The following is an 11,876-nucleotide window of genomic DNA, read 5'->3' on the forward strand; positions in this document are numbered from 1 at the left end:
TATACGTCAGGATTTTGGACTTGTGTGTATTTTCAAGGGACATCATGCTATCGACTTGCATGGTTATAGCACAGTGGGCACACGACATCTTGGATGCAACGGGATTCTCTAAGAGCAAGTTTTAATCGAGTTCAAAAGCAAATTTTTCTTAAAAATAATGAACAACTAATAAGGTTCTCTAGGTATGATAAATCTTTTGATTATTTACTGGCTTTTTTGGGGGGGGAGGGATTATATGTCTTATTTCAACAATGGGAGGCCTTCTTGCGCATATATATATATATATATATATATATATATATATATATATATATATATATATATATATATATATATATATATATATATATATATATATATATATATATATATATATAGAACATGGTTGCTAGACTTTAAATTTGCACGATAAAAGAAGGTCACTATTTAATATGATGACATTTGTCAAACATATATTTATGAGAAGTTGAAATGCAAGAAGTTGTAATCACAAGGTGCTTCCACACTACTTGAAAGACACGCTTATCATCCAAATTTCTTATTACAATTAAGAATCATCACCATTGGTGTGTGTATCGAGCCGCCTCAATTTTTTTTTTCCAACGATTTAATTTTACTCAGTAGACAAATTGTCTAGTTCAAGGAACTTTATGAACATTATAACATATAAATAGATAGTTTAATACCTGGCTAGTTTAATGCATGGCATAAAAATATATTTTTGTAAGAATATATGCTTTTTATAATAATAATTCCTTCTAAAAGATAAAATGTAATATAATTTGGAGATCCATGCACTCTCGCCTTGTGACATCATGAGCCCGGGAGCCATGAGACCCATCGCATGTTTGGTAGGCTGGCCCAATCAAGTCGCAAACCAGACCCAAGCCTGGGACCCAACGAACTACCCCGGCCCACCCCGGCCCACCAACCACCGCCTTGGAAAACCTAGGGAAGGGAGAGAATTCGTAAATCGGAAGAAATCCAGGGGCAAGAAACGGACAAGGCGGTGCCCTAATCCTTTGAGCACCAGGCTCTCGGCTCCTCGGTTTATCCTATAAAACGCCAACCCTCGTCCCTCTCGGCTCTTCATTCATCCGAGTCCGGGCAGGGGAAGGGTCTAGGGATTCCTCGGAGCGGCCTCATCCAGGTAAAGAATACCCTTCTCTCTTCGATGTCTTGTTCTCCCTATATGGCAGCGATGGCTTCGATCTCAATCGCTTTGCCTTGCGCCTGTTTTTTTTTTTTTTGAGAATTTTTGAGCTTTTTTTGTGCTGATTTGATCGTTCTCAAGAGTTTCGATCTCTTCCGATCGTAATCTTAAGGTGAATTCTATTGCATCAGCTTGATCGATGATTATTTTATGTTGTTTCGTATTATATTGCTTCTGATTTGATTTTTTCTTTCTTCTTTTGTCTTTTTTTTCTTCTGATGACATCAGATTGGATCTGTATATGGGAGTTTCATGGATAATTTGGGTGTTGAATCTGCGATATTTTTCGGATCTTTTAATAGAATTATCTTTTTTTAAAAAGAGGATATGGGGATTTTTGTTTGCTAATCATCAAGGCTTGAAGCCCTCTGCTGGAGAAGGATCCAAAAGTTCTAATTTTATATAGTGGAGGGTTTATCTGTTGTCCTGTTCGAATTTGACGTCAGTTATTTTAATTCAGTAACTAGGCTAAAGTTTCTTTGAAACCTATTGGATGATGCGATGGTGGCTTTCACCTGCAAAGCCAAAATTATCACGGCTGAAATTTGCGAATCCTTTTTTCTCTCGAGGATTCCATGTCTTGCGATGCATATGTGTGGCCTTCTTTTATTGGTTATTTTGGGGCTGTAAAGTAAGCAGAAAGAAATGCCATCGGACTTGAATCTGTACTTTGCTCTGTTGCTTTATACTTGCAGTTGGAATTCTTGATCTTATGCACTTGTGAGAACGTGAATGCTAGATGGTAGTGTATTATCAAATTATATTTTGATACGTAGTGCTGATTTTGTGCTACATTTCTCTAGATAAAAGATCACCATGAAATTTTTTTTCCTGGCTGTCAAATATGTGGTTGCAGAGCACAAAACTATTGCTTTTGTTCATAGATCCGAAGTTTTATTATAGTGCTAAATATGGTATAACCATTAGCATTCAAATTCTTTGTCCAGATGTTAAGGTGGCTAGTCTTGGAACCTTGGTGCTTTTCAATTTCCATTTTCATGCCGTAGGTGTAAACATGGTTGTTAGGATTGTTTTTTAGGTGTGAAGTAAAAAGTTGTGAGAGAGAGAGAGATAAACTAAAACTCGTGGAGGTGAAATAGTTGGTTTAAAACTGGCTACAATTATATCCTGTTATCTGAGTTTCACCATGCTGTTGAAGTCATGGTTTCATTTTGATATCCTGCTTGTTTATAGCTTGTTCTTTTTTCGATGAATTAAGTGTTAATAATCTGCGGCTCTTTGGTTGGATCTGTTAAGCCATCGAAAATTACTTTGAGAAATTGGTCATTGAATTCTTATATACATTTTTTAAAACAAATAAGCTCAAGCTTGGCTTGTTAATTGACCTTATTCAGTTGGCTTATGTGCTGAACCTGATCATCCTTTCCATGGGACCAAGCAAAACCTGAATAGTGCTCTGCTTATTTGGGATTTCGGGTGGGCTTGTTTGCGGACTTAGCTATTTGCAAGGGAGATGATACATATTGGGTGCATGTAATTATTCATGAATACATACATGTATTATAACTACGTTAATATTTCAAATAGTGATGATACTTCCGTGGAAAGGATAATGAGCATCTATATCTTATAGCATTGGCATTTTAACTGTGCATATTTAGAGACTGGTCTATTTTTAATTGTTAAATTGCATTTGTAATTTTTTACTTTTTTGGGCTTGAAGGAACTTTTGATAACTATGCGATAGAAGCAGCTATAAATGACTGATTGCTGGGTTATACACATCTTGGAGCAGTAGGAATGAAAAGTGTTTAGATTCTCGGTGCAGTAATGCTCATGTACTGAAATAACTGATGAGGGAACCGGTCTTGGCATTGCAGTCTAGGGTTCATCATCCAAAAGTGAATGTCATTGATTGTAATTATTTCATATAAGAACAGCGCAAACATGAAGGTTTTTTGGAAATCCAGTTTGACACCTATAGCTTAGTATTATATAAACACAGATTCAGATAAGTAGTGATTTCTCTAGGATTGGAAAGACTTGACTTGATTTACCCAATTTTCTTTTATAAGGGCGGTCCAAAGAAAAACGATAGTCTCACAATTGGTAACTAGCTGCTGGAGCTTGCGAATGATCGGTTGTCTTCAAATCATGGGGTAATACACTATCTCAGACAGAAGACTCCAGGGAAAGTCCTTTCAATTCATGCTATTAAAAATTGTTTAGTTTTTGCTGCAGCTTCTTTTAGTACTTATGATTCTTTACATCTGTAATGGAAAGATAAACAGCCTGTCTGAAAGCTCATGTGTTCAATTTACAGACCTATGCATGTCTTTTTTTTTTCCTTTCCTTTCCTTTTTTCTTTGAGGGTTCAAATTATTTTCTTGTCTAGTGTTTGCTGGGACTTGCAGCTATCACACATGAATGTTTGCTAGTTGCATAGTAGCATTTAACTGTTAACGTCTCATGCAATTGCAAGTAGATTCCTAGGAATTATTTTGCAGGTAATACCAAAATAGTGACCTACCCAACAGTATAATTTAGTGATATAAACCCAGTTCCTCGTGCTTTGTCTGGTTTTTATTGATTTGAGGAAGGAAAACATAGATGAGGCAATGGCAACCAAATGGAGAGGCTTTAACTGAATTTTTGCTCCTGACTAGCTGCATGCCCGCTAGATGTTATATCTGACTGTTGTCACATACTGTGAGATAATATTGTGCAAATCAATTTTCAATTTTAAGAAGCTAATACTGCATCAAAATCATTACATATGACACCATGGATGGCTTCTTGCATGTTTTATTTAATATCATTTTGGTTTTCTGGCTTTTGGTTTAACCATCTGGTATATGGTTTGCCTAATTCAGGAAGTTGTAAAATCTATCTATAATATCTCAACATTGTGAAAGTGGAGGGTGTCAAGATTGAAGCTTCTTTTATGTCTGAACAAGCCTCGCTCGATTTGGGATCAATTGGATTGCTTGGAGGGTATTCTCCTACACCAAGAAAAAGGTACAGGCTCCCCTGGGAGAGGTTTGGCTGCATGCATCAGGGGCAACTTCAACATTCTACCACTTGCTGTCGTAGGCATCCTCCGCTCATTGCAGAAAATCTGCTTGGTGTTCTTAAAGGAGACGACCGATTTTTTCCTTCAGGTGCTTGCTACCTCTGAAAGTACCACGGCCTTTATTAGTAAGGAATCAATTCATCAGAGATGGCCTTGCAGAATATCGGTGCTTCAAACAGCGATGATGCCTTCTATAGGTACAAGATGCCCAAGATGATAACCAAAATAGAAGGCCGTGGAAATGGCATCAAGACTAACATTGTGAACATGGTGGATATTGCGAAGGCATTGGCCAGGCCCGCATCTTACACTACAAAATATTTTGGATGTGAGCTTGGAGCACAGTCGAAATTTGATGAAAAAACAGGGACTTCCTTGGTCAATGGGGCCCATGAAACTGCCAAGCTAGCTGGACTTCTGGAGAATTTCATCAAGAAATATGTTCAGTGTTACGGATGTGGCAACCCGGAGACTGAGATCATCATCACTAAGAACCAGATGCTAACACTGAAATGCGCAGCCTGTGGCTTTGTGTCTGATGTTGACATGAGGGACAAGCTGACAACCTTCATCTTGAAGAACCCTCCTGAGCAGAAGAAGGGAGCAAAGGGCAAGAAGGGTTTGAGGAGGGCAGAGAAGGAGCGGTTAAAGGAAGGGGAGGCTGCTGATGAGGAGCAGAAGAAGCTGAAGAAGGACACGAAGAAGAAAGGAACAACCACTTCCAAGGATGGAGCTTCTTCGAAGGTTGCTGCTGCTGCAAAGAAGAAAGCCAATGGTGGCGGCTCTGATGAAGATCGTTCAGCCTCACCTGCTGGCAGCCAGCATGGCGATGACAATGCAGCTAATGACGACGACGGTGACGATGTGCAGTGGCAGACAGATACATCGCTTGAAGCTGCGAAGCAGCGTATCCAGGAACAATTGAATGCTGCGACGGCCGAGATGGTGATGCTCGCCACCAACGAGCCAGACGAGAAGCAGCAGCCCCGGAAGGCAAAGGAGGAGAGCCCTGTCAATGGTACTGCGAAGGCTGCAGGCAAAGCTGCTGGTGCAACCCAAAATGGTGTCAATTCTAACAATCATGAAACACTGCTTAAGGAGATCAAGGGCAAGCTGAGCAAGGGGTCTGCACCAGGCCAGCTTCGCACCTTTCTGGGTTCTGTTGCGGAATCTCCTCAGGAAGTCATGACAGCCCTGTTCGAAGCACTCTTCGATGGTGCTGGGAAGGGATTTGCCAAAGAGGTGGGCAAGAAAAAGAATTACATCAGTGCTGCCGTGCAGGATGAAGGATCCCAGATGCTTCTGCTCCGAGCCATCGAAGCTTTCTGCGGCAAGTGCAGCGGAGATGCCGTGAAAGAGGTGGCGCTTGTTCTGAAGGTCCTCTACGATGGAGACGTTCTGGAGGAGGAGAGCATTGTCCAGTGGTACGAGGAAGGGCTAGCGGCCGGCAAAAGCTCTCAGGCGTTGAAGATTGCGAAGCCCTTTGTGGAGTGGCTGCAAAGTGCCGAGTCTGAATCTGAGGGAGAGTAGTGATGGCATGCGCCTCATACACCCTTTGGATCTCCTCCTGCTTTTGGTGCTGTGTTTGGTTTGATAGTTCGAGTCAGTACGGTTGAATAAATTTAGAGTCGCATGTTTTAGGCAGGTACTGTGGTGTTAATGTGGTATTATGCTCGTCTTCTTTTTGGTTATGTGATATTGCTCGCCCCAGTGTGACAAACTTTTTTTAAATAAAGTATGATTAGTGTGATGAACAATTAAAGTGCGGCAATTGTGTGTGTACCTCGCCAGCTAAACCGGCAGTTGTGTTTTCGCACTGTGTTCAATGTCGCCATCAACAGGCCAAGTACTTCGCACCTGATCTGGTACTAGTGCTTGAGACCTAATGTAGCCACTTTAGCGGCGTTGCTGCAAGATAATCACAGGGCTTGAGCTTGGGGGTGTGGCCAGGCACGTGCAGTATTATTTATTGTGGTTTAATAACAAACCTTCAAGCTTAAGAGATCGGGCTCTACCTTTGTCGTGTCTTAGTAGCTCGATTCTTAGGAGGAAACGTGAAAGAGCAAGACTAGTCACAATGCCACTCGAAAGCTCGGCCAACGGCATCGTCGTGTCCCCGACCTTCTAGGGCTGCGGTGGTGACCGGTGATGGGCGGGAAGGTACGGGCGGAAGCTCTGCAGGTTGGAGGATCTCCCGAGCTACATTTGCTGAGGATCTCTCGGCAGTCTTGCCGGCGGTGGAGGCGTCGGCAGGGGAGGTGGAGGAATTGGCGGGGACGGTGCGACAGTCGGAAGGTCGGGAGTCGGCCGATGCTGGGGCTACTGTGGACTCTGTGTGCCAGCCGGCACGGGAACACAGTGCCCCAAGCCATAGCCAAGTGTTGTCCCAGATCTTGGCTGCGGTGCAGAAGGAGGAATTGGCGGGGACGGTGCGACGGTCGGATGGTCGGGAGTCGGCCGTTCACCCAGGGGGTGGGGCTGGCTTGCAGGGAAGGTTCGGCACAAAGGAAGCTGGGGCTACTGTGGACTCTGTGTGCCATCCGGCACGGGAACACAGTGCCCCAAGCCACAGCCAAGTGTTGTCCCAGATCTTGGTTGCGGTGTAGAAGGAGGCCTCTGAGCCTTTTCCCAAGGAGGGAGTGAGTGGGGATAGTGGGGCCGACTCTGGTAGGGGGAGCCGGGCCAATGTAACAGGTTGTCAATGAAGCTAATCTTTTGAAACTGTCGGGGGGTCGGAAAACCTTCTTTCGCCCCGGCTTTTCGGAGGTTGGTACAGGTGCACAACCCTGATATGTGCATTTTATTTGAGACCCGGTTAACCGGGAGGAGTATTGTGAGAGCTAGGAGGGCACTCCCGCAATCTTGGGGATTCTTTGCTGTGGAAGCTCAGGGGTTGTTGGGAGGCATTATTGTAACTTGGAAATTGGATTGTGGTAATGTGGATATCTTTAATGTAAGCAGCCAACAAGTGATTATGGTGATATCAGAAGGGTAGGGGAGGCCATGGATTGCTGGTGCTGTTTATGCTAGTACTGATTTCAGGGCTCGGAGGACATTGTGGGAGGAGGCATCCAAGTTGGTGGATCAGGGGCACCCAGTGTTGGTTGCAGGAGATTTTAACTGTATTGATGATCCACAGGAGAAGATGGGTGGGAGGCAATTCTCGTATCAGAGGAAGGTGAAGGAATTTCAGGAGTTTATTTCGACGAATGGGCTGATTGATCTGGGGTTCACAGGGCCCAGATTCACATGGTGCAACAATCAACAGGGCCCAGCTAGAGTATGGGAGAGGCTTGATAGGGCTTTTGCCACGGTTGGTTGGATTCAGGAGTTCCCAGATTATCATGTCAGACACCTCCCGCGGATAGCCTCAGATCACAGTCCGATACTGGTGAGCACTGATAGACCCATCCCTTTTCATTACCCTTTCAGGTTTGAGAGGTTATGGCTATGTTACCCTCGGTCTTGGGATGTTGTGAGCGAGGCATGGTGTAAGCCGGTCCGGGGGGATGCTATGTATCGGGTTTCTCGCAGACTTGAGTTGACAAGGAGATATCTTCGGAGGTGGAATAGGGTGGAGGTAGGGAACATATTCCGTAGAATTGAGGAGTTAGAGGAGGCCATTGCAAATTTACAATCACGAGAGGCGGCGGGGGTGGTCTATCACATGAGGAGTTGGCGGAACTGAGATCCTTCTTATCTATGCATGACTCCCTCCTTCACCAACAAGAGATCTTCTGGAGGCAGAAATCGAGGGTTCAGTGGATTCAGGATGGGGACAGAAACACCAAGTTCTTTCATCAGTCGACATTGATCAGAAGACAGCGGAACAGGATCAGATCTATCAGGGGTGAGGATGGCCAGACCACAGAGGACCCAGATATGATATGCAGGATATTTGAGCAGTTCTTCAGAGCCAGGTGGACAGAGCGGACAGGGAGTGGGATACATAATGAGCTACCCCTTCCATCTGAGGGGGTGTCCGGTGAGGATGCTCTAGCACTGATCAGACCGGTATTAGGGCGGGAGATCCAGGAGGCGGTGTGGTCCCTAGAGGGGGACAAAGCCCCTGGGCCGGATGGCTTTCCACCCGTGTTCTTTCGTAGGTATTGGTCGATAGTTGGACATGATGTTATTGAGGCCATCCAGCAGTTTTTTAGTACGGCCATGATGAGTCCGGATTGGCAGAGGACATTTATCACATTGATTCCCAAGCGCCAGGATGCTACTGAGCCTGGCCACTTTAGACCAATCAGCCTATGCTCTACTATGTATAAAGTCACGGCAAAGATCTTGGCTATTAGACTGAGAGGGATCTTACCCAGGATCATTAGTCCAGAGCAGGGTGCTTTCATAGGGGGGAGGAGTATATCAGATAATGTTCTAATTGCCCAGGAGTTCATGTTTGATCTGGAGAGGGCTCCTATGCGGCGTTGCCTCATGGGGGTCAAACTTGATATGGAGAGGGCATATGACAGGATGTGCTGGGATTTTCTTCGTTCTTCCTTACAGAGTTTTGGCTTCCATGAGATGTGGATTAGGTGGGTGATGGGCTGTGTGATGGGCTCCTCCTTCTCCATTCTGGTAAATGGCACACCTTCTCACTTCTTTGATACATCTGTTGGACTTCGCCAGGGATGTCCATTGTCTCCCCTGCTATTTATCATTTGTGCAGATGCATTATCCAGAGCTCTTCGATCTGCAGTGGGCTCACAGACTCTGGAGGTTTACAGGCCGGTGCAGAGGGCCATGTCGATTTTCCACTTGCTATTTGCTGATGATTGCTTACTGTTGGTTAGGGCGACCTGTCAGACTGCCCATACGGTCTGGAGGATCCTCTATGCCTACTGTACTGCTTCTGGTCAACGGATCAACTTGGACAAATCGTCTATTCTGTTCAGTCCGAAGACCAAGGCTCAGATAAAGGCAGCTATTATGGGGATCATGGGAGTTGGTGAGCAGGTGGGCACTTTGACATATCTGGGTGTGCCGATTCTTGGGCGACGTCTGCGTAGTGGAGATGCTCTCTCTCTTGAGCACAGCATCAGACACAAGTTGGAGGGATGGCAGATGCACGCATTATCTATGATGGGTAGAGTCACATTGGCACGGTCAGTACTTAGTGCTATTCCGATATATCTTATATCCCACGCTGTCCTCCCCGTATCTTCGTTGAGATCAGTTGAGCGACTTATCAGAGACTTCATTTGGGGGAGGCGTGGTGATAGAGGCAGAGCACATCTAGTGGCTTGGGAGGTGGTCTGTCAGCCGGTTAGACATGGTGGTTTGGGAGTGCCGTCCTTGGTGGCACGACGGGAGGATTCGGTTATGCGGTTGGCAGCTAGCCTCATGCTGGAGCCCGAGAGTATATGGTCCTCTCTGATGAGGGCTAAGTACGGTGCATTGACGGTTGGTGTTAGGGCGGGGCGGTTCCACTCCCCTATCTGGAGGGAGATCAGTGCTAGGGCTTCATTAGTGCTTCCGGCGATCCGGTGGGCTATCGGGGATGGTATGTCGGTGGATGTCCTTGAGGATAGCTGGGTGACTGAGTTACCGATTAGCAGGTTGCCGGCCATGGTGGACACGGGTAGGCTGATGGGACGGCGAGTTAGTGATTTGCTAGTCCCAGGGGAGGGGAGATGGGATGAGGTGTTTGTTCAGGAGACTTTTGGGGAGCACTTGGCGGAGAGGATTTTGGCCTTACCGATCCCGCTCCGGGCGGAGCCTGACAGATTGGTATGGATTTCGACAGGCCGGTCGAGGGTGCGTGCTAGGGACATCCATGAGTGGACCAGTAGGGAGCCGGAGAGGCGGATTGATGGCAGATGGATATGGAGGATGAGGGTGCATCCCCGGGTGGCGCTTTTTCTATGGAAGGTGGCCTGGGGCTGCCTTCCGACCAGGAGTATGTTGGCCAGACGGGGGATGAGGATGGGATCTCTATGTGAGCTGTGCCTGGATGCTGAGGAGACCATCGGCCATGTCCTGCTCCGATGCCCGATAGCAGTGCAGTGTTGGAGATCGGCCTCGGCGCTACTCCCTCCCTTGTGGGAGTCGGTGGAGGATCTGCTGCGGTACTTGCGTGAGGCTACTAGGAGGCCGGAGGATGCTGAGACAGGTTCCATTGTGGCTTACCTAGCCTATCACATATGGCTGGCTAGGAATGACCGTCTCTTCGAGGGCGGGCGGTTACCCCCACGGGTTGTGATGGAGAGAGCACTGCAGCAGGCAGCGGAGATATCTATGTTGGCCACGTCGGCTCCACTTGGGAGGACTAGGGATATCTGGGGTACCTGCACTGCTGTTTCAGCGTCCAGGTTTAGTTTCTTCTCTTGGGTACCCCCACCCCCTGGCTATCTTAAGGTGAATTTCGATGGTGGTATGGCGGAGGATGGCGCATCCGGGGGTGTGGGTTTCGTGATCAGGGACCACCGTGGTACACTCATCGCGGCTGGAGGACGGGGTATCTTTGGCTGTTCGGTGGTGGGAGCATAGTTGCAGGCTGCTTGGGAGGGCGTTCTGGTCGCGAGACGGGTTCTGGGGGCCGACAGACTTGTTCTTGAGGGTGATTGCTCGACAGTGATTGACTGGATACGAGGTGTGGACACGTATGGGGATGGTCACCCGCTGATACGGGATACACGCAGTCTGGTACGAGAATTGACTTCCTGTCAGATTGCCCATGCCTACCGAGAGGCGAACAGTGCAGCAGACTGGGTCGCCTCTTATGTTGCCCGGCATACTGGAGAGGCCTTCTGGTCTAGATTAGAGGGCGTTCCACATGCTTTATTTTGTCTACTTTTCTTTGATATGTCTGGATGTATTCACGTTAGAGGTATATGAATGAAATACCGTTTTGACCAAAAAAAAAAAAAAAAAAAAAGCTCGGCCAAAAAGTTCCTTCCTTTCCCTTTTTTTTCAAAAAAATTTTCCCTTCTTGTCACTCTTAAAGAGAGAGAATGTTCAGACTGAACTCATACTACCATTAAAGAGTTAAAATCTACATAGAATAAAGTCGATACCGAAGCTTGATCTGAAACTCTGGATGGCATAATTAGAACCCATGTATTGTATCACGAGCAGTAGATCAATCTGTTTGGGGGCCTGGGCTCCGGCCCTGATGGGGATACGGCGGATATAAAGTAGATGGACAGGGGTTGTTTCTAGCCTCAAAATCAAAATGAAATAACAAAGTCATAAAGGAGCTAAGGACTTTTTTTTTTTAAAAAAAAAAAAGTCAATTTCCACTTAGGACAATCACAAATTCTATAATCAAGATTAAGGCTCGTGCTGGGAGCCAGCATTCTGAATCAAACACAATTGATGTTCATCCTTAGAAGCGTTTCGTACGTAAGAGATGGAATGAAAAAAGGTCTAAAAACTTATACTTCTTCTCACTTCCTTAGTTAAACGCAGCGTCGAGATTTATAATGCAATTTTTGCATTCAAGACATCCGGAATGATTGTTGGCGGTTGCTTGCATTTTACATGACAATATTGATGTTAGATCCGGACCAATTTGAAAATTGTAGCAACACATGACAGCAAATTTCTGACGCTAGCTCATGATTCATGAATTAACGAAAAGTGTAAACAAGCGAAAAAAAGATACTATACATAAGAACAATC

The 11,876-nt window shown here is 45.7% G+C and overlaps 2 protein-coding genes across 3 annotated transcripts; both read left to right on the forward strand.

Moving 5' to 3' along the window:
* The first annotated feature begins 979 nt into the window (after nucleotides 1-979).
* Nucleotides 980-6,009, forward strand: LOC103705607 (eukaryotic translation initiation factor 5-like). 2 transcript variants are annotated; one of them, XM_008789388.6, is made up of 3 exons: nucleotides 987-1,150; nucleotides 3,250-3,333; nucleotides 4,048-6,009. In XM_008789388.6, the coding sequence occupies exon 3, from the start codon at nucleotides 4,395-4,397 to the stop codon at nucleotides 5,775-5,777; it is 1,383 nt and encodes a 460-aa protein (XP_008787610.5). In that variant the 5' UTR covers nucleotides 987-1,150; nucleotides 3,250-3,333; nucleotides 4,048-4,394; the 3' UTR covers nucleotides 5,778-6,009. The 2 variants fall into 2 exon arrangements, with proteins under 2 accessions (XP_038981603.3, XP_008787610.5); XM_039125675.3 differs by lacking the exon at nucleotides 3,250-3,333 and having other exon boundaries at nucleotides 980-1,150.
* A 1,174-nt stretch (nucleotides 6,010-7,183) lies between these two features.
* Nucleotides 7,184-7,935, forward strand: LOC149768703 (uncharacterized). The gene is made up of 2 exons (XM_089925524.1): nucleotides 7,184-7,200; nucleotides 7,290-7,935. Exons 1-2 carry the CDS (start codon nucleotides 7,184-7,186, stop codon nucleotides 7,933-7,935), a joined length of 663 nt encoding a protein of 220 aa, XP_089781650.1.
* The last annotated feature ends 3,941 nt before the right edge of the window (nucleotides 7,936-11,876 follow it).

Source organism: Phoenix dactylifera, chromosome 1, assembly GCF_051530095.1.
Source record: "Phoenix dactylifera cultivar Ajwa chromosome 1, Ajwa_hap1_PhDact_Kaust_v1.1, whole genome shotgun sequence".
Classification (NCBI taxonomy): Eukaryota; Viridiplantae; Streptophyta; class Magnoliopsida; order Arecales; family Arecaceae; genus Phoenix; species Phoenix dactylifera.